The 27550-nt window shown below is 38.1% G+C and overlaps 2 protein-coding genes across 3 annotated transcripts in view; one reads left to right on the top strand and one right to left on the bottom strand.

Moving 5' to 3' along the window:
• LOC137294493 (serine--tRNA ligase, mitochondrial-like) lies at window positions 1–17354 on the top strand. Of its 2 annotated transcripts, none has more exons than XM_067825521.1 (16): window positions 1–149; window positions 2256–2566; window positions 3102–3137; window positions 4941–5018; window positions 5512–5566; window positions 6029–6092; window positions 6507–6612; window positions 7403–7450; window positions 9110–9218; window positions 9819–9864; window positions 12739–12826; window positions 13946–14058; window positions 14777–14870; window positions 15258–15350; window positions 16613–16678; window positions 17220–17354. In XM_067825521.1, exons 2-16 carry the CDS (start codon window positions 2276–2278, stop codon window positions 17337–17339), a joined length of 1407 nt encoding a protein of 468 aa, XP_067681622.1. In that variant the 5' UTR covers window positions 1–149; window positions 2256–2275; the 3' UTR covers window positions 17340–17354. The 2 variants fall into 2 exon arrangements, with proteins under 2 accessions (XP_067681622.1, XP_067681623.1); XM_067825522.1 differs by lacking the exon at window positions 1–149 and adding an exon at window positions 187–259.
• Window positions 17355–20158: 2804 nt separating this feature from the next.
• LOC137293735 (putative lipid scramblase CLPTM1) overlaps window positions 20159–27550 on the bottom strand; it is a 28453-nt gene continuing 21061 nt past the window's right edge. Inside the window, exons 12-14 of the mRNA XM_067824447.1 lie at window positions 26528–26663; window positions 25537–25704; window positions 20159–23994 (exon numbers count right to left, since the gene is read on the bottom strand). Coding sequence (XP_067680548.1) covers window positions 23759–23994; window positions 25537–25704; window positions 26528–26663 — 540 coding nt within the window. The 3' untranslated portion in view covers window positions 20159–23758. The remainder of the gene's footprint in view (window positions 23995–25536; window positions 25705–26527; window positions 26664–27550) is intronic.

The raw sequence follows: 27550 nt of genomic DNA, 5'->3' as shown, positions 1-27550 counted from the left end.
CCTTTAAACATCGGTGGCGCATTTTACAACATGGCTGCGCCCATGAGAACAAATGTGAAACACTTTTATTGTTGACAGCCCTAATCATAAGAAGAAAGAGCAGAACATTTTCGAGACAGTTTTCTCACCCCACGTCATAGGACGTTTAGGTGAAAGTCTTTCTGATTTTAATTAATTTTCTCCTTTAGTGGGTGCATCATGTTGTGGAAGGTTGATTGAAGATCACGGCAATGTCAAGACTTTGCAATCACAAAATTGAGTGAGTGGATATGGTGTTGTAACAGGGCGTGGAGTCATCCCACCGATGACATGCTGGAAAGACTACCGCCCATATCCACCCTTAAGTTTCATTCTAGTAAAATCATATCACTTGAATATATATTCCTCATCTGATAACAATAAGTTTTAACATGTTTCTTTAAACCTATTTCCGAGATCGTATAAACTTTCAGATTTGTGCGAAAAAAAAAATACTGATCTGAAGTCAATGTGACTGCTGATGGTGTCTGCTCCAGGCTATGAGTGGCAAGGACCAATCATTTGTTTAACTCTTATTAGCGCAGGAAATGAGCAGGAGCCCATAAAACAAGGGTCCCTCACTCACTAAAAATCAGACCAACTTTTAGATGGTTCAGACAAGAGCTACCTCCCTTGGAAGTTAGTCGGCCTGGACATGCTATCAGCTGAATGCAGTTTGACTGTCATGTAACCCTGGGGAGAATCTTTCCAGCCACAATTACCTTTAAAGCAACATACATCCACTTGGAAAGTATAGTATGTTGTGAAACATAATATAGGAATACGGGGGAGTATTCATTTATATGTTCTTAAGTCTAAGTTATATGAATATATGTTAGTTGTCTGATTCAGTGTCACTGAATGTGGCTGATACCATTTACTCTGACAGTATTAATATGGATGAGAGACAGTGTCTTTGTAGGCAGAACCAGTTGGTAGATGCGGTGGGTTCGTAGCCCAGATTGGTTTGTTGACAGGGATTTATATGCTGTAGCCAGACCCAAGTTCTGCACCTTCCTGTAAATCACTTGATTCTTGTGGAAGGTGCAGACCTTTAACTGGACTGCCAGGATGCCTCTTTAATCCTCTCCAGGTCGCTGCTTCAAAGCCAGTCACCATCTTTTCCACAGCTTTGCCATCAAGTGGGTCGCTGATCTCATTGAAGACCTGTAAAATAGAAAATAAGATCATTAATTGACTGAATAACACTCTTTAGAAGTTTATATGCCGTAAGTGTTTGTACTGGCAATCATTGTCAGCGGATCAGACAAAATTAGCCTACTCATCATAATTTTCCAACAAGAAAATAATTGAATTGTGAAACAGTTTTCTCTGTCATTTAGGTTGTTGATGGATTGAAATAAATTAGTCTACTCATCAAAAACAGGTTGCACTGTGTTGTTGTGAATGTTAATTAGGAAGTAGTGAGTTGTTTTGATTGTGAAATACTGTGTGTATACTGAAGTGTTTTGCTGGTGACCCAACTTATCCTATTTTTCTACTGCTACTTCTGTTGGTCTGCATAGCTGAATGTTGATAACTGATGATACTTACCTAGTACTTTTTTTTTGTTAATTTTACAAAATTCAGTTTCATATAATTAGCGGCATTGAAGAAGTCCCACAGGCTGAAGAATTTGTCGGACATGGCCTGCTTGTTTTCATCACTTATCATGCTCACATATATATTTTTTTTATTTCACAAAATTCAAACACTTTTCATTTACACTAAAATCATAATGCCAATTTTCATCATCAATAATGTTTCCCCATTTTATTAACTTCTATGAATTCACCATTCAATCCATCTACAAATCCACCAGATTTCCAATTCTATGAACCAGACTGGTCTACAAATTCACCTACAGACATAAGGCCTGTACCTAAACGATGCTTTTTGGAGTATGTGTCTTCTGCTATTTTAGGAGCAAGTGGGTATGACTCCACCAAAGACATTTAGGTACATATCTCCATGGCAATGGAGTGTCCAGTTCCTGTTACAATCAGTGTTAAACCAAAGAAACAGAAGTACAGGCTATATCTGCAATATTGTAGACAATGGCATCAAACAATAGTCCTGGACATTTTGCATATGTTTCTGACCACAGACAATAACAAGCCTTTCATTGTTAATCATATTCATATTACAACGTTCTGAATTTAATATTTTTTGTATTATACAAATTCGTGAATATGAGCTGTTAACTTCAGTTAATATCCTGCTATTTTCATTTATAGGTAAGAGATCTGGAACTTTCATGATGCTAGTGCCTGAAATCATTTTTCCTGTTATCAAACAATGTCTTGCAAGAGTTGTCAGTCAGTCTCGACCTAGACTCCTGAATACTGCACAATATATGCCATGCAGTCGATGTCCTCAGCGGAAACTTCACTCTGACAGTAAAGAGCATGTTCCCCAAGCTTGGCAGGAATCATTTCATCTTGCACCTCCACAACTAGATCTTCAATATCTCTGCAATCCTCAAAATACAGAACAGATTCATCAAAATATTGTCAACAGAAAAGGAGTTGGGGATATTCATAAGGTGGTAAGAGGAAATCTCTTCATTTACTTGTCAGTTATGCAAGGTCAAAGAGGAGATGAGAGCACACCCACTTTCAATAAAAGGACACTAGTTTATTAGTTTATATTGTGATCAACTCTGTGGTCCCTATGGCTGATTGTATGTCATTGTGTTATAAAAACATTGATTTTACACCCATTTTCGTCCTCACATGGGTACACTGTGTAAAGCCCATTTATGTTGTCCCCAGCTGTGATATTGGTGGAATAATGCTAATAGCAGCATACAATCTCTCTCTCTCTCTCTCTGTCTCTCTCTCTCTCTCTTTCTCTCTCTCTCACTCACTCACTCACTCACGCACCAAGACTCCAGGCCCGTTGTATACAACTGTGACATATATACTGTGACATTATGCAACTTCCACCAGACACCATATAATAGATTATATGGTCTCTGCTTCCACTCACTAGAAACCAGTAGTCATTAAAATATATATATGACATATTATGGTGGCGTGTGGTCGTGTGCATAAAACTGTATGTATACTTATTCCTTCCAGGTGTCATTATGGCAGGAGTATAACAAGGCCACTGAGGTAGGTGCTTGTAAACAATGCTTATCTAATGTGCATATTCATTGCAGGACACTCAAATCTGACAGGTGAAGTTTATACTTTATACATTTCTGTCGAATCTATATCAATCCATTACCATGCCGAGTTAAAAAGAAACAATTACACTCAAAAGACCCCTGCCATAACCCTGTTTATCCCAGTTAGATGGTCATCATCACCACCCACACGTCATTGACTCCTAATATGTATAGCTGAAGAAAATCAGTGTGGCCACATCTTTTTTAACTTGACTCTTTAAACTTTACTTACAGTTATATTGAATTAAAATGGACTACTAATTTTAGTTTTGTTATTAACTTGGTTCATTATGATCAGTCCTACTAAATTTAAGTTTTAGAAACATATTCTTATTCATGAAAATATAAATAACTTGAATATGGATGGGCAAAACAAGCCAAAGGCATATGTAAGTGCCTCTCCATTAACTATAATATAATACGATCAAAATTTATTCAGTACAAAGGCAATGAATTATTTCAGAAAAAAAAGAAAGAAAAAAAAATACAGTTATTTCCACAAAGGCATGACATCATTAGCATTCGGGAAATAAGTCCATACAAGTTGCATTAAAAGGGTTCTTAGTAATTGTAGTCTAGAAAAATATGAATATATTTGAAAGCAGTATGTATTTATGAACAGAGTCAAGAATGAGTCGATTAATTCTGTTGCTTGAAGTTTGATTACCTTGAAGAACTGAATTTAAGCCAAAGCCATTAGTGTACAAAAATTGATCTGATCTTATTAAGTCATAATAAGGGCAAGAAAAGAAGTAATGGAGAGGGTCTTCCCATGGATACCCATATGCACAATTTCATTTATCTGAAATATGTCTATCAAAGCGATTTGCGTTCAAGTCACTACACCCCAATCTGAGATGAATTATTTGACAAAATCTGAATCCGAAGTTTTACTCAAAGAGAACATGTCTTCCTTTGGTCTGTAGTCATTTATAGAATGACCGAGCATATGATTGTGTATGGCAATGAATTGTGCGAATACTATCAGTATTTCTCAGATTGTAGGAACTTAAAACTTAAATATGTTCTGGAGTTTCAGATAAGTAGTTCGGAGTAAGATTATTATTCATTTTGTAGAATAAAGTAAGTTTCTTGATTTCTCTTCGCTTATGATACTAATTTCTCTAATGGTACGAAGTTAGTCTCATTGTAGAATTTTTCATGACTAGTTCCTCTCACTGCTCCACAAATCGTTCTTAGAGCATCTAATTGTAAATTTTCTAAAATCATAGATTGTTCTGTCATACAGTTGTCCCATATGTGGCAACAATAATTAAAGTGTGGAAGTAAGTAATAAGTATGCATGCATTCTAATGTAAATCTAGTTAATCTATATTTAAAGCTTCTTAAACAGTTTACCATAGGACTTACAACTTTTACTATCTCTTCAATGTGTTTTTTCTAATAACAATCTTCTACTAAAATATACAGCAAAGGTTGTGAGCTTAAAATGTTTCGATATATCCTTCATTTTATCATAAGTATGAACTTTATAAATGTAATTTATTGTAATCTTAAAAAAACTAACGACAGTCTCATGTTTAAAAAAATGTTGATGAATGTCTGTCTTAGTTATTAATGTGACATGTCTGAGTAATTATTGAGACATGTCTCTTTGATTAATTAATGTGACTCGTCTGTCTAAGTAATTAATGTGACATGTCTGTCTGTCAGCAATCAATGTAACTGGAACCTGTTTGCAAGTTTGCATGGATAGAATCATAAGAACTAGTACCGTGTGCTTTAGGCTGAGTACAAGAAGGAAGTATGGAAGCAGCTGATCGCAGCAGCTCAGGACATCCCCAATACAAGCCATCCCATGTCAGTGAGTGGCCTCTCATTTCCATGTCAAGATAAATATAATGGTGCATGATTGCATGGGGAATCTAGCTACTTATGCTGGTGATGAAATGTCAGCTTGGTTTTGGTTGTCAAGCTGGTTGATGACGTGTTCTCAACAATTTCAAAAAGAATCATCACTCAGAGTTTTGATTAGTTTAGTCTAAATTCAGTTGTTTACAGGATTTGACATCCACAATAATCCTCAGGGTATATGTTCCTCCACTAAATGTCCCTGGATGCATCTGTGAGTCACACTGCAAACTAACCTTCGCAGCTGCGACCACTATCTTGCAAACTCTGTTTGCAACAGCAACTTAGCTGATTGGCTACTGTGAGATTGCGGAGCCAGCAAAGGGAGGTAATAAAACTATTGTGCCTTGCCATAGATGCATACCCGGCTTAGTGGAGATTTATCATAACATATACCCTGGACATTATCTAGGACGACTTTTTAATGGATTATTATTTGTGTCTAGCCAATCGGTGATGAGGATCAAGCTAGAGTAGTCTCCCTTGTTGGTACAAAGCGAGGTAAGATAAGCTTCTGTTACTGGTTGTATCTATCAGAACGAAACTGCTATAAAGTTACAGAGGGATCATGTATATCACATTACATAAGTGTCATTTCACAAATCATGTGCTTGTAATTTTTCCTTATTTACCGTCTCCTTCATGTTATTTGCTACCTACTCTGTCCGTGTGAATTTGTGAATGCAATGTGTTTGTTTAATGTCTTAAACAGAAACAAGCTACAAAAACTATTGCCTCAGTCTTTTTTTCATCTTCAATGGGACTTTTGCATCTCTGGACTGGAGCCCCAGTTTGTAATGGGAGATTCTGAAAAAAAAGATAGTGAAAAAAAGAGTTTTAAAGGATTGCATCATTCAACTGAGATAATTAACTTTATCATTCATGTACCATCAAACAGTCTTTAATTTATGTAACATATAGTTTACTTTTTATTTCTGTGACATGTTTGTTTCATACTTTCAGAGTTTGATTTCAAACCAAAGACAGTGGTTGAACTGGGTGACGAGCTGGGATTACTGAGAACCGAGTAGGTGTTATGTTATTTGTGAAACTCAAGTCCCAGTATCTCATGATTATATAACAGAATCATTTTACAGATATTAATGCGTCATCTTGTTTTTGACCAAAGGGATGCCTAAGATTATGTGTGTGATAAATCACTATATGCACATACCTCAGTAGAAGTGTTTTATGATCTATCAAAGCAAATGGCAAGTAATTTTGAGATGAAGTAAACTTTTATATCAGTACTGTTTGTCATATTCTTACTTGAAATGTTGAGGCCTTCCAGTTAGTGGCCCCTCTAGACCATCAGTTGCTCTCACCTAGATCTTCATCAGGTTATGGTATGAACAGGTTACTTCTGATATTTAGTATAGTTCCATGCTGACAATATTTTCATGACATCTTTGTGAACTAATTATCAGAACCTTGTTTACAGCAATGTCTCCATGACGACTGGTGAGAGGACCTACTACTTGAAGGATGAGCTGGCGTTGTTGGAGAATGCTTTGATTCAGTACACAGTAGACCAAGTCCAACGGAAGGTACATCATGACAGTTTAGTATTCTGTATCACTGTACATCATGACAGTTTAGTATTCTGTATCACTGTACATCATGACAGTTTAGTATTCTGTATCACTGTACATCATGACAGTTTAGTATTCTGTATCACTGTAGGGCATGACAGTTTAGTATTCTGTATCACTGTACATCATGACAGTTTAGTATTCTGTATCACTGTACGAGTGTATGCATCAAATGTAACCTTAAGCCTAATGTCTCCTTTTGTGTTCGTATGTTGTTTAATGCCCACGGTACATTGTACCAACTATAAGATGGTGCACTGAACCAGATAATCCAGTGATTATTGTTGTAGTACTTGTCAATGCTGCTGAAGAACAAAGGTGTACAATCAACCATGTCACTGTATTACCATATCCATACAATGCTAAGTTACTAAGGGCATGTCCATGATTAAAGTGTATGCTTGTCAAAGGCCCAGTTTCTTATGCTAAAGTGGGTACAATGCATGAAGCCATTTGTTGTGAACTTTGCTGTGATATTGCTAAAAGTATCATAGAAACATACTCACTAACCTCCTCAAAGCTGGAAGAAAAAGAACTTGTTAAGTATTGTTAACTTTGTTTTTAGTTTATGCTCTTGATATTTGAGTTCTGGAGTTCTGAAATCCAGAGTTAGGAAGTGTCATAGGTCAGACCAAGAACACTGGTTAATTCATCACTTTTAGGTCACAATTTATAGCAATTTAATTGACCATTTATCAATCTTATGTTGCATAAAGTTGGTAACAGTCTGAGTTGTTGTCTCCAGGGATTCCAGTTGGTGACAGTGCCTGATATGATTCACCCAGCAGTCATTGTGAGTTACATTATGTGGCTAGTGCATGTGGCCCAGGTGTTCAAAAGATTTGCAGAGTTGCTTCCCTTTGCCAACCCAGATCATGATCATGTGTTGGAATTCTTGTTTCATGGTGATAATATCTAGGTTTGTCTGTGCCATATCCTTTCTTGTGTGTTTCACCAAAGTGTCATTTCTTCCCACATGAAGCTGTTCTATACTCTTCAAAACAAGAAACTTGACATAGGAAAAGTTAGAATTTTAAGAAAATATTTGACACAAATCAGGCCATTGTTCCCGACATCAAAACGTTTGAAAAAAGAAATATTAAATAAAAACATAACAATACACTCACATCTCTAGTGAATTGCTGTAGGCTTCAAAAAGCCACATAAATGGTTTTCCACATGCATTGTTATAAACCACTATAGATGACAAGAGAATGAAAACACAGACAGATGCTCAACGACACAATGTCATCGGCTGTTTAGAAGGATGGGCATCACAGCATGAGGTGTCAAGGTACATCACTGTGTCCACACAGACCATCTCACACCTGTAGACCCAATACCACAATATTTGGAATGACAGTTAATGACAGACCCAGGTCAGGTTGACCAGGAGTTGCCACTGCTGCCAAGGATCATTACATCTGGTCAGAACTCCATGGCTGCATCATCCACAACAACCCAAATCCCTAGACTGTGCCGAATCTACGACCAGACATTTCGCAGTTGGCTATTGGAAGTCAGACTTTTTGCCAGACAGACAATTCAAAGTCACATTGTTCCTAAAATCAACATCAGTGGTTGATCTTTGGAGCATGACAATATTCAGCCTCACATGTTTGACAGGACTTCCTCCTAAAAAGTAGTGTTCAGGTGTTACCTTGGACTCTCGATCACACGATGTGTCTGTCATTAAAGATCTATGAGGTACTCTTGACTGACTCTTGTGTCACTGTACTCCACCTTCTCAGACACTATGAGAACTGCACACAGCACTTCAGAAGTATCAAAACATTCCCCAAGACAGCATTCAGCATCTCCTTTCTTCTGCAGATCACCCCAAGCTGTTATCAATGTTTATGGTGGTCGCACTAAATACTGACATTGTACTCTTACAAAGTGCCTCTAATCGCCCTCTGTGGTTTTACTATTGGCAAACACTTTCTTGATAATCATGTTTTGGAAATTGTAAAGTGATGGTTCTACAGTAATTAAGCAGTGATGTCATGTTTCAGTCAGTTATACGCACTCAGTAAGTTAACTCCAACACAACATGTTAAGTTTCTATATTTTGAAGAGTATATATTAACTTGAATACTATTCTAAGCAGGTTTGAAAAAGAACACCCACCCACACCCAGTTACTGTCTTGATGAGTTAGGCATTTTGGGTTTGTAATCCTGGCAAAATTAGTGGACAGTCATAAGGACCAGGCTATGATGAAACTGTCCATGTGTCCAGGCATTTATCAATATTGGCAGTAATACTTTCGTGTCTGTTGTGTTAAAACATGGGTGTTGTCTGTTAAAGGTCAGAACCATATTGGTTTCAATATTCACTGAGCCCCTTTGCTTATTTACATATAGTCTGTGTAATCTAGCAGATCAAGTGCTTTGTAGATCCCCGTGCTGTGTATTCAAGTATTTTTTCATGTTTAAACTTCATTTCTCAAGGAGAGCTGTGGATTCAAGACTTCAGGGGAGAGAACTCAGGTATACCAGCTGGACCCTGACAAACATGGCAATGTCTGTCTTGCAGGAACATCCGAGATGCCTCTGGCAGGTCCGTTTTGATGCTGTTTAGTTCTTAACCAGTTCTTGCATTTGCTTTGTTTGTTATTGAACTGTGTCACAAACCATTCAGGAAAACAGAATTTTTAAAATCATCACACCATGACAGGTGATCCTGTATCCCTGTTAACATTAGTCGTGTGGTCACATTTTCGTTTTTCAAAGCACAAAATCAGAAGTCACAGAATTAATAATCTCTGCAGCCATGATGCATTTCTGCTTGAAGGTGGTATATAATGACAGCCAAAAATAATTCATCTCATCTGTTGACGATATCAACATCAATCTCTGTTGTTGAGATACACACGTTGAGAATATATACACCTGGTCCTCAATCGCTGGCTCTTACAGTGATCAAATGTTCAGGACCTACCATCCTTGGGACTGGGTTTGCAGTCATGATGGAGTACTCTTTCCCTTGAATTCTATAAGAGAAGTGTCAAATTCGGCAAGGCCTTCATCCTGTTAACAATATTTCCACAAAGTGCAAACTTTAACTTGGCTTACAAATGTTCAACATTACTTTATCTCCCAGTATACAGAAATCAGACATCTGCAAATATGACTCTTAAATATTATCTGTTATTTTCAGGTTATTTCATGAATGAGGAACTGCACCTGGATGAGCTTCCAGTGAAGTAAGTCTGGAATCTTAAGGCAATGTCTGTAAATGGAATTACTTTGTGATCTTGATTGAGCTCAACTAAACTTTCCGCATATTCTGCCTATAGGTAGTGTTAGAGACTGATATATGATTTATATCCAAGTGACTGGATGGATGTGACCTATGAAGATCTGCGTTAGAATTGATCTTCAGTAGCCCTTGCTTGTCGTAAGACCCAACTAACTTTATTGTGTCAAACTCGTTTGTTGGTTGACACATGTCATTGTATCCCTGTTGCATTGTATCCCTGTTACATAGATCAATGCTCTTAGTGCCGCATGAAACTAAACTCATTCACTTACTCTGAATTCAAGGACACTCTAGGTATCAAAATGTTTTTATACATAATAGTATGAATGCTTGTTTAAGGTAATTTGATGTCAGATGTCATGGTCGCTCTGAAGGGCACTCACTCATAAAATGACTTAAATAGGAAGTTATCTGGTAGCATGGTGTGGACACTTCCTTTTTGGAACACAAGTATGATGTCTTTTAGTCGCATCTAGAAGTTGTTATAGTTAGGTAAAGAAGGGAAGGCATTCATCAGCGATTCATCGGCCTTGGTAGGCAGGTTGAAAGAAGACCAACTTTCTGGTACTATGGTCAACTACAATGTGGTTGACCTCTTGACTAACATCCCTTGCAAGAGGCCGTAGGAATTCTCTGAAACAAGCTCCAGACCCGAATACAAAGACTTGATACCAGTCTCATGACAGACAGCATCATCAAGATTGCTACCACCAGTTTGGATTTCTCTTATTTCACATATAATGACTAGATCTACAGATACATGGTCTACCCATGGGCTCATATTGTCACCTCTTATCAATTAAATATATATGACTTTCTATGAAGAATCTGCTCTTTCCAAAGCACTGTTACAACCTTTGTGGTGGTATTACAGAGTAGACGATACCTTCATAACCAAAGACAAGTAAGATGACCTAGCAAAGCTACTGAAGCACCTCGACAGCCAACATCTTAGGATAAAGTTCACCATGGAGACTGAGCAGAACCGTCAACTTTCTTTTCTAGATGTCACCCTGCTCTCTGCAGACAAAGGTCTTGTCACTTCTGTGTACAAGAAGCCAACTCACACGGTGTGAGTACATCAAGTACAACTCCTGTCACCACCCACATATCAAACAAGCAATTACTGCCACTCTCACTAGGAGAGCCAAGTTGATCTGTCACCCAAATAGATCACCTCAAGAAAACCCTTACTGCCCTCATTGACTACCCTTCTCTCCAGGACTATCAACAAAATGCTTGAATCTACAGAACTGAACCACACCTCAAGCCTGAAGCATCCCTGATCAGGATCACTATCCCTGTGTGGGACAAGTCAGCCATCAGATAGCCTGGCTAAGCAAGAGTAAAGTGAGCTTTGATGTAATGGTGATCAATACATTGGTGAGATTCTCAGACCCATTAATACCCGAGCTGCCGAACACAAGTCGTCATCATGCAAACAACATGATAAGCTATATCGGAACACATGGCAAACAACCCAAACCATGGAATCATGTGGAGTGACACACGGTACTTTCAAGCAATAACAACTGGTGTCAGAGAAAACTACAAGAGGTTGTGAAAATAAGAAGACAAAAACCATCAATAAATTGTGACCAAGGTGTCTACCTGCCAAGCACATGGGACCTCTTGATTAACTTTTGGTCAACTTTTGATAACTATGAAGCCTATTATCAGGTCATTTTGAAAATCCTACTATTGAGTAATCATTGTGTAATTAGCACCCATTGTGTATTAACAGCTCAAGTTTCATCTCGATTATCTAGCATGAATTAATCATTATGTAATTAACAGTTCAAGTTTTCAACTTCAACCTCACTATACTGATCTCTGTCTTGTGGACTGTGATGTCACATGTACTGTGAGGTCAGAGTGCAGTTATGACATCATAGTGACAGCATCATAATCTTCACCTGATGAAGGGATCCAGGAAGATCCCAAAATGTGTAGGAAGAATAAAGAAGCTTAATCCATAAAATATATTGGTCACCAGCTAAGTATGCAAGGAAGTGATTGTGATTGTATTGAGCCTTTTTAATGCATGTGCATGCTGTCAAACTGTCTATTACTGAGACTGATGATCAAGGTCAAGATCAACAAGTGCCAGAGACATGGGACTTCCCACCTCTGTTTCCATGTTATCTTAGCTTGATCATGTATTGTCTGAACCCAAAGCTTTCCTATTAAAGTGGCTAGAGACTCAACACTTTCTCTTTGAAAGATGTTTATAGTGAATCAGGCATGTGTCAGGCCAACTATCTCCTGATTATGCTGAGTTTAAAATAGTTCATGATTCCTGTTTTGAATTGGAAAGTTTTAGGGCATTCAGGAAAGTGTGGGGATGGGTCTCTTTTGCATGTGCATGTAATGTAAACAACTTTCTTGTTAATTCTAGAACATTTTTGAAAGTTTAACCACGTTCTTAAATTCTCTCAAAAGTTGGGTTTGGCCATGGAAACTACTATATCAAACTGAGGAACCTGAACTTTGACATAATCCTGTCTTTTTTTCTCATATACAGTACAAAACATTAAGATTTAGGTTTAAATTTTAGGATTTCAGTATTCGAAAATTCAGTTAATGAAAGATCAGTCCTTCCTGTAATATTTGTCTGGAGTCGGTAATTGTTGACATTTCAAACTTGTGACCACCCATCCAGGTGAGCTACAATGAGGTTGCACTGTTTTTCCTGGTGCAATAAGCTGTGCACTTGAACATGCACCTGGCAAAGATAATCCATAGATTCTTTGTTTTGCTTTTGTAACAGCAGCTTATATATACTGATTGATATATGTAGTATTGTTTGTGTGTGCAGATTGACATCAGTCAGCCGATGTTACCGAGCCGAGACATCTGAGCTGCAGGAAGAGAAGGGCATCTACAGAGTGCATCAGTTTACTAAAGTATGACATAGTGCTGTTGAGTGAAGCTCATCATTGCTCAGTATGTTGCTACTGACCATCACTCAGGACCATATAATGGTACTCTCCGTACCTCAGTACCATGAATTGTTACTCTCCGTACCTCAGTACCATGTAATGGTACTCTCCATAATTTAGTACCATATAATACAACTCTCCATAGCTTAGTACCATATAATACTACTCTCCATAGCTCAGTACCATATATTGGTACTCTCCGTAGCTTAGGACCATATAATACTAATCTCCATAGCTCAGTACCATGAATTGTTACTCAACATAGCTCAGTACCATGTAATGCTTCTCTCCATAGGTCAGTACCATATAATACTAATCTCCATAGCTCAGTACCATGAATTGTTACTCAACATAGCTCAGTACCATGTAATGCTTCTCTCCATAGGTCAGTACCATGTAATACTACTCTCTATAGCTCAGTACAATGAATTGTTACTCAACATAGCTCAGTACCATGTAATGCTTCTCTCCATAGGTCAGTACCATATAATACTAATCTCCATAGCTCAGTACCATGAATTGTTACTCATCATAGCTCAGTACCATGTAATGCTACTCTCCATAGGTCAGTACCATATAATACTAATCTCCATAGCTCAGTACCATGAATTGTTACTCAACATAGCTCAGTACCATGTAATGCTACTCTCCATAGGTCAGTACCATATAATACTACTCTCCATAGCTCAGTACCATGAATTGTTACTCAACATAGCTCAGTACCATATAATACTACTCTCCATAGCTCAGTACCATGAATTGTTACTCAACATAGCTCAGTACCATATAATGTTACTACCATTGTTCAGTACTATAAAATGCTACTCACCATTGCTCAGTGATTTTTAATGCACAATTTGAAACCTGTTTGATTGTGTCACCTTACCCTGCTTATGCTGACTCGTTCTTGCTACAAACCACTGGTTTGCATCTACTTACTATTACTGAATATGTCATAAAACAATATTTACTTGCATCACGCGTGACATTCAATCTTATATACCAATATAAGTTGTTAATTATATATTTTGAAAGGTCTTGATACTGTGACAACAAACCAATACATAACCTATTTCTGTTCAGGTGGAGTTGTTTGGTGTGAGCAGCTCTGAGGATGGCGGGGAGAGTGACAGTCTGCTGGAGGACATCCTGGATCTACAGAAGAATCTCTTTTCTGATCTAGGACTGCACTTCAGGTAGAAGAACTTTTGTTGGTTGTCTAATTGAGACTTGGTTGATGGATGATTAAGTGATGGTTGATGTGTCCCATTGGATGTTGGTTGATATGTCTATTTGGGAGTTGGTTGATGTCTGTCTCATTGGATGTTGGTTGATGGTCTAATTGGACATGCCAACTCATTGGGTTTGGCTGTTGTGTGTCTCATTGGGTGTTGGCTGATGTCTGTCTCATTGAGTGTTGGTTGATGGGTGTTTCATTGATTGTTGGCAGATGTGTGTCTCATTTAGTGTTGGTTGATGTGTGTCTCATTAATTGTGGGTTGATGTGTGTCTCATTGAGTGTTGGTTGATGTGTGTCTCATTGGGTGTTGGCTGATGTTTGTCTCATTTAGTGTTGGTTGATGTGTGTCTCATTGATTGATGGTTGATGTGTGTCTCACTGGCTGTTGGTTGATGTGTATCTCATTGATTGTTGTTAGATGTGTGTCTCATTGGCTGTTGGTTGATGTGTATCTGATTGATTGTTGGTTGATGTGTGTCTCATTGAGTATTGGTTGATGTGTGCCTCATTGGGAGTTGGTTGATGTGTGTCTCATTGATTGATGGTTGATGTGTGTCTCATTGGGAGTTGGTTGATGAATGAAGCACAGTAGATTGATGTTTGATAGATATGCACTGATAAGCACAAAGTATGTCGAGGTTTGTTCTTACAATTGCAATTTGTTTTCCATGCAGAATCCTGGACATGCCAACTCATGAGTTGGGAGCCCCGGCCTACAGGAAGTATGACATTGAAGCCTGGATGCCAGTAAAACAGTTCTGGGGAGAGGTGGACAAGATATTATTTTATCTATTCAGCGTGCAGTTGAAGATAGTAAACTTCATTTCATTATCATTTGTAACTGGTACTTGAATATCAAGTATCCTGAGGGTTTTTTAGTTCACCGGAATAATGTCGGTAGTCACATTACTATGTCATGGTGTCACAATACAGATCTCAGAGCAAAACTGTGGAATTGGTCACAAGTAATATATGCTTGATGTAAGAGTCGTCTAAAATGGATTAAGTGATCCAATTCAGCAAGTTAGCTGCTCATCGTAGCCCTGTGGATTGTTGATTTATCTTGTGCAGACTTGAATATTTACAGGATGTGGCAATGCGGCTGGAATTATGATGCTGTGGCACTGAGGTTGCTTTTACTTCCTGTTTCCCCAGATTTCTAGTACCTCCAGTTGCACAGACTACCAGAGTCGTCGTCTCCACATCAAGTACAGAGGGCAGGACGGCCATCTCAAACATGCCCATACAGTGAGCAGCAAGGATAACTTGGATTACACTGTTTATTGGCACCCTTAGCACCTTTCCCAGCTGAAGTTCTATATTTATCATACTTATATCTTAACATGTGCCAAGCTACTCTGACATAGAAAGTCAGTAAATACAAAGTATTGAGAATGCAGTAGAGATAATTGAGCAGATTCAAAGCAAATCGGTTTGAAGTTGCCATTCATCATGCATCAAATCGCAAGGATCAGGTCAGCATGAGTGATTACGGTATTACGGTTTTACGTAGTATCACCGCAGGCGACACTAGAATTGGGCTCACACATGGTACCTACGTTGGAAATGGAACCCTGTCTTCAGCATGACTAGTGAACGTTTTAACCACCAGGCTACCCAACCACCTCTCAACATGAGGAACATGCTGAACTGTGATTTTGCCATGCCATGACACTTTGAATATCCATCAGATCAAATTTGAATAGTCAAATACAGTAAACTTTGGTAATAGCAAACTCAAATGGACCTCTCATATTATTCTTACCATATTATCAATATCATTTTGAATAACATCTACAGGAAGTAGCATAAACAGTTCTTTATGAGCATGTTCCATCATAAATGAAGTTTGGGAGTATCCTGAGCAAATTAACTCTTTGACATGACATGACATGACATGGTCCCAGTTAGGTGTTTTAAATAGACCATTAAATAAGGTAGGGGGATATCAGATTTACAAGACTGATAATTGGTGAAGCCAAGGAGGAATCAGATGATGAATGAAGCAGAAATAAAGGAAAAATGGGCCAGTTTCTTCCATTCCTTTGGAGATGTTTCATCTATATGGATATATATATTACTTTTCCTCATATGCATTGGTATTGGCTAGTGGTATGCTTTCAAAATGGAATATCCCCAATATCTATTTGATGGTATAGTATAGCAGTGTGACATACAAGATAAGGGGAACCCGTGAAGGTCCCAGGGTAGAATAGGCCTTCAGCATCCCATGCTTGCCATAAAAGGCGACTCAGCTTGTCGTAAGAGGCGACTAACGGGATCGGGTGGTCAGGCTCGCTGACTTGGTTGACGCATGTCATCGGTTCCCAATTGCGCAGATCGATGCTCATGTTGTTGATCACTGGATTGTCTGGTCCAGACTCGATTATTTACAGACCGCCGCCATGTAGCTGTAATATTGCTGAGTGCGGCGTAAAACTCAACTCACTCACTCACAAGATAATGGGAGATGAGGATGAGACTATTCTCAGAGTGTCTCCTGTTTGTAGGTGAACGGCACGGCATGCGCTGTTCCTAGGATGATCATGGCCATCATGGAGAACAACCAGAACAAGGTAGGTGCATAATTCCATCATTGGCTTTAAATATCTACATGAACAATTTATCAAATTCTGATGGCCCATAAACAAACTCAGTTTGGACATTATGATGACATTTCATATTAACAATGCTGTTCCAGAGTGGTTAATCTGTGAGTTTCAATGATTTCACAAAAAGGCTTTCAGATCATGAAAGGGCAGTGTTTGTCATCCTGAAGGTCTCACCTTGATCATCCAAACTGATGTTTGTGGCATATTTGGATCCAGTTACCTAAATACCATTGTATAGAATATCCTTACCAAATTGTTTGGTTAAATTCATGACACATGCATAATTTGGCATTTTGCAAATCATTTGCTTTTATCTTGCATGTTGTGTAAAGTTCACTAAAAAAGAATAATCTCAAATATAACATGTGTTGCAAGTTTGTATCCTCATTTAATCCTCTCTGCGAATTCAGATAAGATATTAATACTCATATGAAGCCTTTACTCTCATTCTGTAATCATTGAATCATAGAAAGTTTCAGTTTCTCATGTATATATTTGTTGCTAGGATGGGTCTGTCAGCCTACCCCAAGTCCTGTGGCCGTACACGAAGACCAAAGTCATCACCAAATCTCAGAACATGCATCCTCACTGGATCAGATTGAAAAAAATCAAGTCAAAGAAATAAATGTTTTATTAGTAACGATGTCTCTGGGTAATGTTTGGTGCTAACATGAACCTCAACATCGTGGTGTTTGTGTAATGGTATGTGATGCTCACATCATGTAATGCCAGCATCAGTCATTCATCCAGGCGTAAATTAGGTCTTCAGCAACCCATGCTTGTCACAAAAGGTGACTATGCTTGTCGTAAGCGGCGACTAATCGGGTGATCAGGCTCACTGACTTAATACATATCATCGGTTTCCAACTGCACAACTGTTAATCACTCGATTGTCTGGTCCGGTCTCATTCATCCAACTACTGGCAAACAAGGATAAGTTGAACCAGCACAGAGAATGCATGTACAAGCAGTAGGCGGTGCACAACAATCCCCGTGGATTTGTGACTTTGACATCAGATGTAGGCTTGTGCATGTGCAGTGCATGATGATGAAATTGATTCCGCACACAGCAGCTCACGCTTTGGTCATAAGACTCTCACATGCCTCAGCCATGGCACTACACTTGGTCACAGACAACCTGGGGCCTCTTAGTTCACAATGGAAAGCACCTGTGGACAGCACTCATACATGCAGATATGGGTCAATTGTTAGGTCAGTGCTCAACTTCTCTGTTTGCCACTAAATCATAATTATCATCAGGCATAGGTGGCTCAACACCAGTGCTGATGGGTTTCACTAAAATCATAAACTTGGGAGACCTGGAGATTATAAACTCTCCTCACTTGTCAAACTGACATGCCATGATACTACTGGTGCACTCACTCTGTTTTGTTTATTGCCATACAGCAATAATCCAGCAATGTGGCAGTGATCCATTTATAATTAAGTCTAGACCAGTCAATCCAGTGATCAGCATCATGAGCACTGTTTCCCTCTGAACAAGGGAACTGAGCTGACTCAGGTTAGAAATCGTGTTAGATTGTACTACTCTAGACAAGTTCCATGGCCTAGATTTTCTAAGCTCTCTTAGTGCTGAGATAGTCACAAGTGACATACACTAACATTAACATACGACTTTCTTTGTGCTAAGAGAGCTTTGAAAATCTGGGCCCAGATTTATAGAGCTATCTGCCTTTCAACATGGCCAGGAATCAAACCATCCTCTGTTGATTTGGTTTTATAATTCTATCTCATATTTGAACCGACTGCATGCAGAATAAGAGAATTGTGGCATAACAGTAACCTCCCATTTGTACAGCAGCAAATGAGCTTCACAGAAATGTCAACAGGTCTGTGTCCACTCTTCTTGTAAGAGGATCACATGGTCAGACTAAATGGCTTGGTAGGTCACCATTCCCCAGTGGCATACGACTTGACTCTCTTTTCATATTGACTGGATGAACCTTAAATATTTAGGGGTCACATCACAAAGCAGGAATACTGCAAATGGAACATTTAACAAAATCAAACACTGGCTAAGCACACCTTTAAAAAAATTATTTTGCCTTTATATAATTATAAAGATAATCCTTTATATCTTATAGCAGTTTAGTTCTGACAGATACATTTGGTAACAGAATCTTATGTCACCTCACTTCGTGCCAACAAGGGAGACTACTCTAGCTTGATCCTCATCACCGATTGGCTAGACATAACTGATAATCAATCAATAAGTTGTCCTAGATAATCTCCTCAGGATACGTTCCAATAAATCTCCACTATACCCTGGATGCATCAACAGCTCAGCCCAATAATTTTTCACCACCCTTTGCCAGCTCCACATTCTCACAGTAGCCAATCAGCTAAGTCGCTGTTACAACCGAGATTGCCAGTGTCAACAAGGACAGCAGTAGCAGCTGTGAAGGTTGATTCGCTGTGCGATTCCAAGTTGGGTGAAATCATACAGACAAACTGACATGTCCAAAACTTTAAAAAAATATATGCAAGAACTCCTTTTACCTCTTTCAGATCATCTCTGCATGGTTATTGTTGCCAAGTATAATCGGTTAGATAATTTAAGAATCGAAAGTGAGTTGTGTTTGGTACCCTCAACTTCCCATTGTAGATACTTGATTGAATAAAAAGCCAACGAAGGGAGGTAATAAAGGGGACAGTGTAGATAGCATAGATTTATTAACCTCCAATGATGTCATTCTATTGTGAGGGGGACACTTTTTTTCACAATATCCCTCAAACCCGATACAATCTTGCTTCCTTGGTCAATTATCTAAATAATGTTCCTCTGCCCGCACTTTATCTTAATAACCTCCCTCTGCTCTGGAACTTTGAATTATTACTTGTTTTGAAGACTGATACGACTTTGTCTTGCCAGCACTGAATATTTTCAACGTGTAGTGCCGAAATCTGGTTTTGAACCCGTAACCCTTCGCTTACTGGCTTGGCAGTATTATCCACTAGCCAATGAAGGACCGCTGTGAGGAATGAGATTTGTTTCTCAGTATGAACCATGTGTTCCTTGCAAGACAGGTAGAGAAGGCAGCCATGTGCAGGGCATGAGTAGCACGTGCAAAGCACTAACAAGGTGAGGTGGCAGCCAGTCTCATCCCAGCTGATTTAATCAGTGAATAACAAATACTGAAATTATATCTACAGTATATATCTTCAGTTTATAAGCTGGATATGACATGAACTGTGGGCATTATTGAAATGTAAGCCCTCTTCTCTTTGGAATGGGTGTTTCTCGTGGAAAGCGGGATTACTTTTCAATAATGCCTGCGGGTCATGCTACATCCTACAAGCATACGCTGGAGATATCCTGGATGATACTTACACTCACCCCTCACCGCCAAAAATGTCCACCTCCTACAGTCTTTTCTGATTGGTTGATGTGATTCTCCATTGCAAACACACAAAAAACACTCATGGCAGCAGGATCACTTCATTTGACTCTTCAACAATGATGATAACATGCAATATCACAAATAATGCTACACAGGGTACACACCTTTTGACTCCTATAATCTGCTTACATGACAGTTCTAATACACGATACATCTTTCTGCATGTCTGAACAACTGAATACAATAATCAGCTAGTCATTATATTGCTCTGATTTAACATCACTGTACTTTCTAATTGATTTTTACTTGACATGTATGTAAAGAAAAAACTACATTTGCCAATGTATATCAGTCAATGTTGTATAGGGATGATTGGATATGTCATTCTACTTACATATACACTTGACATATGAGAATCAGTATTGAATACAATGGCAAAAAGAAATCCCTATCAAAAGTTGAGTAGTATACACTGTTACTGTGCAATGATAGAAGTCCAAAGAGTTTCATCACCTTGATTAAGGCATCACTATTTGAGTTGACAAAGTTCTGATTCTGTAACATCAGCTTAGTGGAACATGATTTTTAAATGCACAACATGAAACACAGAATTGCCCTTGACGGGGAAAGGGAAAAAGGAAAGAGGTTGGAGGAGAAATACAGCCCAAAACATCTTGTGGAGCCACATCATTTGTATGATCTTGCACAAAGGAGCTGGGACACTGACTATCAGTTGTACAGTTTGGGGCTCATCCCAGATATATCCAGCGTGTGACAGTCTCCACTATACCCTGGATGCATCTACAGCTTGATATATTTATTACCTCCCTTGGCTGGCTTTTTATCCAATCAGGTGTCGCTTTTTGAATTATCTAACTGATTATACGTGGCAACACAAATCATGCAGACATTTTCTGAAAGAGGTAGCAGGAGGGTTTTTTTTATGTCGGACCTATCAACTTGTCTGTGTGATTTCCCCTAATATGAGCTGCGTTGCTTTTGACACTGGCAAGCTCCATTGTAGCAACGTCTTAGCTGATTGGATGCTGTGAGAAGAGAAGCCATCAAAGGCAAGTAATAAAATGAATCCAGTGTATAGTGGAGATTTATCGGAACATATGCCCTGGAGATATCCAGGATGATTGTGGCTGAACTACTGAGTATGTCTTCTTCATATGGCAGTCATCATAACAATCTGATTGGATTTGGTTGTAAGTCGTACCTATGGAATACCAACAAATGGATGTTCTAATGATACCTGTATCTACTTATATTTTCACATTCCAACTGAAAAAATGCAGCGGAATACACCTTGCATACATTGGATAAGTTATTTTTGTTCTTTTTTCACAGGAAACATATAAATGCAATGGTGAAGGCAAGCATCAACATAAATTAACTGTATCTGGGAATTATCATCCTATTTAGTTTCTACTTTAGTCTAAATTGTCTGGTAGGTAACCTCTTGTCCAAAGCCAGTCTACTGAAAATCTGTTCTGTCTTGTAAACGTAACTGATAATGTTCATATAATTACACTAACATGTAGTAGAAACAATGCAGAGAGCCACTTTTGGGCCAGTTGATTAAATAATTGTTTGCATCATCTGTGGAAAAGAAGTTATTAATGGAAAAAAGTACTTGAAGTGAAAAACCTGCATCCAAAAAATCTAAAATTGGCCATCTTGAGCCATAAAATGTCTTCACACATTAAATCCTGCTACCCTGTAATAAATATCATTTTGGTTGTTGTTTGAACTGCTTTCTCCTGATGATAACAACAATATAAATGTGTCCAAAACATACATTCATTAATGAATAAAACATATGAATGTATATGCAAGACTATGTAAGTGAAATAGATGACACAAAATGTATAAAAGTGAAAGAGAAGGGGCTATTCCATAATTATCAATGCTTGGAAACATTTTAGGTAAAAGAATAAATAAAATTATATTTTATAAAAGAAAACATAAAAGGGATGTGTAAGGTTACCTGGGGTGATGGCACTTCTGTCAACAAAAATGTCTGAAGCAGGGATGGAAAGAGGAAAATCAGTTTTCATCTTAAAACTTAATATTGTGTCATCGCATGGGGGTACAGACGATTTACAAAAGTGATCAGTTTGAAATGAGATCTGTGAAAATCTGGGGATCCGTGGAAAACTGCCCTCCGTGCTGAAGCTATATGTTTATAGGCCAGCAATGTTTCCGTTACAATATAACGATTTACCTACAATCAGTTGACCTGTACATTACACATAGCAATACAACATAAAATACTGACTTGCAATGCAAATATATCCATGTCACAAAAATGAATATTATACAAAATAGCAACACCACCAAACGCTCTTCAGTTTTCAAGGGCAATGCCACAGCCTACCACATTCAAATGAGATTTGTACAGATTCACCTCACCTCTTTGCATGAGCATGTCTCCAATGTTGAGACAATCAAAGGCTTATAAATTTTCATTTTTTCTACTTTGTTACATGTTGAGGAGTCCTCAGATTTCTGTGCAGAGAGTAATATCAGAAAAAAACTTTACTGAAATAAAATTGAAAAAAAGCGTAACTCGCTAGATGTATGTGCAACATGAACATTACGAAAAATCAGATGTTCTTTAAACAAATTTTCTATGCCAGATAAACATTCCGTATATAAAAATGTAAATAAACTATTTTCCAGCACCCTTGTACTCTTAACAGCAACATCTCTGGTTATACAACTGTACAGACAACACAATATAAACATGACAAATCTCAACATAGGTGAAAAAGACTCAACTCATGAGTAGAGCAGTGCGTGGCAATGGGCATGACATATGTTGATGACAAAATATTGAATGTTCGATGATCGACGTATTTCTCCTCAACGATTTCAGGAAGCATTCTTCTGACACTGGCCAAACTGAACCTTTACACAATGCTTATTCCATTGAGACCATTAAGAACACATCATTTGTCAGTGAGTGACCATGGTGTTACATCAGATTAGTCTTTGGTTCGGGAAGCACTCAAATATATTCTCAGCTCCCTAGGAAGAATACAAATCAATTATTAACGTAACTGGTATTATATGCCATCAATGTAATAATGTAGCAGTTTTCATAATGACAATGGCATATGAGGCATGTTTCAAATGTCTTGACTAAATTCTTACTATTTAAGATATTCAATTATCATTGAAGGAAACATCTGTGTAATGTCTGTTTTTCGAATAGCTGTGCCTGTATTGTCTAATATTGCTATTTCAGGCTGAAAACTGTCGGGGTTTTCTGTATAACATCTTATTCATACTCTGAAAATGGTATTCTATTGCACAACATACTGTCTTCAAAGAAAACGTCTCAAAATAGATTCTATGTAAATGGGATTAGTTCTATAGAAAACTATAAGGCATTCCTCTACTGAGTTGGGGCCACTTGCACAAGAAATAAAATACTGGATTTCAAACAATTATGCTATTCAGTACCAATCAAAAACCTATAAAAACGACTTCATAACACACCACTGAGGAGCAAGATATATTTCAAGTTTAGGCTCAGAGTTAAATATTCCCTACTCTCCAAACACAGACATTCCACTCATCTACCCTCTCACACATTCATCAGAGCTCTAACTTCCACAGCTGGCAGGAAGAAGGATGCTCACAAAGATGCTCAAAAGTTCTCAATCCATTCCTAGTCATTTTTCTTCTCTTCAGCTGGCTTGGGCTCCGTTGCGGCAGTGCCCGTTGCCTGGTTCTCTATGGCTGGAGTATCACCTACTGCTGACTCGGCAGTAACTGCTGCTTGATCTTCAGCTTTGATCTCTCCATTTTGATCAAACATATCCTGACTTGTTCCATACTCATTGACCCTCTTTGGATCAATCTTGTATATATAACGCTGATAGACATAGATGAAAAATATCACATCTGAAAAGGAAATAGAAATCCTGAGAACTTGAAATATATCTTTGAACTAAGAAGGTTGTGATTTCTTTATTTCCTTAACTTGTGTAATGTTCTGAAATGGTCTGCAGGAGTGGCATCAAACGCAAAGGTTATTAGCCATGTTTTATTTCATTTGTCCAAAACATACAACATGAGATGACATACTTTGATAATCCATCACTTGTCTAAAACATAAAATGTTACAATTAATAACCGTTTCTGATTGTTTTTATGCCTCATTATCAGTTGTATCCAGTAGGATACATAATCTTTCTAGAGAATACATCTGTCTATCATTAACAAATACTAAACCACTGTCACCATTCAAAGTACACATGTATTCAAAGTTTATGTATATACTATGCACCTTCATCATCAACCATTTCCCCAATAAGTCTAGTAATGGTGGAGTATGTGAATCCATGTTTAATTCCTTCAGTCAGCTATTCCTACTCAGTGTGACCTCTACCATTGCTTACCACAGAAGCAACACGTTGATACTACCCTACAAGACTATGGGGCCATGTTGGTGTCTGTAATTCAGACATGCTGCCATTGAGGTCATGGAAACTGAACTGTTTTCCCTCTCAGTAAAGCCATATATATTACTGTTTTCCCTCTCAGTAAAGCCATATATACTGCTGTTTTCCCTCTCAGTAAAGCCATATATATTACTGTTTTCCCTCTCAGTAAAGCCATATATATTACTGTTTTCCCTCTCAGTAAAGCCATATATATTACTGTTTTCCCTCAGTAAAGCCATATATACTGTTTTCCCTCTCAGTAAAGCCATATGTACTGCTGTTTTCCCTCTCAGTAAAGCCATATGCACTGCTGTTTTAGCCCTCAGTAAAGCCATATCTATTGCTGTTTTTCTGTCTTAAAGGAAGCTAACGTATACAAATCTGTGATGCACGGTTTGCATGTATGAGTTTCTAGATGGGACTATCCAGTGTTTGGGTACACTATGAACCAAGGCACTGATCCTGACTATCCAATACATTTAGTCGACAAGCACAGTTTGCTGAGGATCAATTCCAATGCTCCAGCTCCACAAACTGTCAGATCCAATGGCAATCCAAGTGAAGATACTGTTTTAAGATGTCAACAGTTACAATGACAGATCAACAGTTTAAGCTAAAAAAATGAAATGTTTCTCAGGCATTGGGAAGTCACTTTTGTTTGTGAGCGAAACATCTTTATATTGCCATTTAAAAAAATAATTTTGACTTGGCTCCTCCCGATCATCCGTTTGTCCACTATAAGAATGAACATCTGTAAGAACGAGTGTGACTGAATCTACAACTCATTAACAAGTGCTAAACTTCCCAAGCTGTATTTCTAAGTGAAAAAAAAAATAAAAATGTGTTGCTCCCACATCACTTTTTTTCTATCAACAATTAAAAAAGAGTCCTACCACCCTCATCACTTCTGAAGAGAATGTGCCCGAGAAACATTTAATATTTTTTTTATGTCACCTAATAAATCCTTTCAACATGCTGAATGTGAAGAAATGCAACTTACCATCACGTAAACATCCTAAACGATATAATGTTGGCATCTTAATGACAAAAGCAAATATATCATCAATGAATGTGTTGAGGGCCTTGTATGTCAGCATCCTCCATGGTAGATGAGCCACAGACTTCAGCTTGTAGTTAATGAACAGCTGAGGAGTCATCATGATGAAGCCTGAAGACAACACATAACAGCATCACAATCAGACATTTCAGTCCAACACCATACTCCTGCATTAACATCTGTGGACACTTTGGGGAAACTTTGTGTGATAACAAACTAGTATTTCAACACAAAATAATAGCTTTTGGCATGGAAAAGCAGGTTCAAATCCGCAAACCAGACTTAAGCATCTTCGGGATCATGGAAAGAGTTCCTTCCGTCCCCCCTATATTCTTTCATCCATAGATTAACAGACACAACACTAAGTGAAGTGGTTCAACCGTATTTATTGTACTTATTGTTTGGGCTTATAGATATCTTTGTAGGTCCTCCTGTAATTGTTGTTAAATGTTAATAATTCTAGTATATATCAACTTTTAAATATTATTTGGGGTGGGGGAATGGGAGGAACTGTTACCAGGATAATAGCTTTATGTGTCTTACATCTTTGCTGCAACATTGCCATGGTACTTTGGAAGGCTTCACATATTGTACCCACGTGGGGAATGAAACCCCGGTCTTCAGAATACTGACTGAATGTTTTAAATACTAGGCCACCTCACTGCGTCTGCTTCATATTTTTTTTATAATTTGTTAACAAACTAACAGCAAGTCTCATTTCACAAAGCAACCTTTCCTAAGGTTAACCTTAACTCCCATTCTTTAACATTACTCTAAGGTTACCTAAAGTAAACAAAACAAGGTAGGGACACAAGAAGTGACCACTAAACATCACACCCACATAAAGTAAAGAAGTGTGACATGATAGACAGGAATAAAGAGGCTGGACACAGGAAGATACAACTGACGTACAGTATGGAAGAAAAATACTCACCGAATGTAAGGAGGAACCCATACATCATGCCTAGGATGAAAGAATACCATCCCTTGTGTTCATTGTACAGTAGTGAGTACACTGCATATATCCCTAGTAGTGGGAACAGAAGCCATGACAGGTACTTGAAGGCAAGCTGCAACATCAGAAAAATGTACGTATATGAGTGAGTGGGTGAGTGAGTGGATGGGTGGGTGGGTTTGGGTGGGTGTGAGTGAGTGAGTGAGTAGTCAGAAGGCTCAGATAATTTGGTTCCGCATCATTCAAAATTTGGATGACGAAAAATATGAGTCATCACAGCCTTCTTTGTGTCCTGAGTCGAGAACAACTCTCAGGCTACATAAATAAGGAGAGACTAATTCAATAGCACAGAGTCAGCAGTTATGTCATTTAACTTGGATGGCAATACCATGAAACAGACAGGTTCTGGCTATCAAACACATTATACTGTCGCATTTTTTAGCAACACTAATCTAGGAAATGTTTGTTTAGTTGTTTCAGTGTATGAACAATGATTACTAAACATGATTTATTTTTTACATCAGAGGTGTTACGGCATGTGATGGTTATTTAAGACATAAGGATATGCATAAGATTAAAAACTTTAAGAAATTCCTTCAAAATAATTCAGAGCTGTTTTTTCTGGCAAAGTCCAGGTAAATCAAGGTCACCATTGTGTACATAAAGCACAAGAGTCAAACAATACTTAAGGCTAGTATGTTCATTTGTAGAAATTACAAACACACCAAATCCTACTCAAACATGTCAAACATAGTTTTCTAACTTGTACTGTACCAAACATGATCTACACAGATCAGTTGTATAGTGCTGAAAGGCTCAGATAAATTATTTCCGCATCATTCATGATTTGGATGACGAAAAATATTAAACATCACAGCCTTCTTGCTATGAAACAAAAGGAGTCTTAATAGGGTAGGATATTCAAACATTTTTCAGATAATACATGTAATCAAAGTTAATGGTAGAAAGAATTCTGGAATCTGCAGATTCTGACTCCACACA

This window comes from Haliotis asinina, chromosome 8 (genome assembly GCF_037392515.1).
Source record: "Haliotis asinina isolate JCU_RB_2024 chromosome 8, JCU_Hal_asi_v2, whole genome shotgun sequence".
NCBI lineage: Eukaryota > Metazoa > Mollusca > Gastropoda > Lepetellida > Haliotidae > Haliotis > Haliotis asinina.
The sequence above is the reverse complement of the archived record's forward strand: the minus strand, read 5'-3'. Positions and strand labels throughout refer to the sequence as shown.

Excerpts from the sequence above, each read along its gene's own strand:
- LOC137294493 (XM_067825521.1), top strand. The coding sequence starts at position 2,276 with ATGATGCTAGTGCCTGAAATCATTTTTCCTGTTATCAAACAATGTCTT. Across the intron at positions 5,567-6,028 it reads CCTTGTTGGTACAAAGCGAG|AGTTTGATTTCAAACCAAAG; the intron begins GTAAGATAAGCT and ends TCATACTTTCAG. Across the intron at positions 14,059-14,776 it reads GATCTAGGACTGCACTTCAG|AATCCTGGACATGCCAACTC; the intron begins GTAGAAGAACTT and ends TTTTCCATGCAG.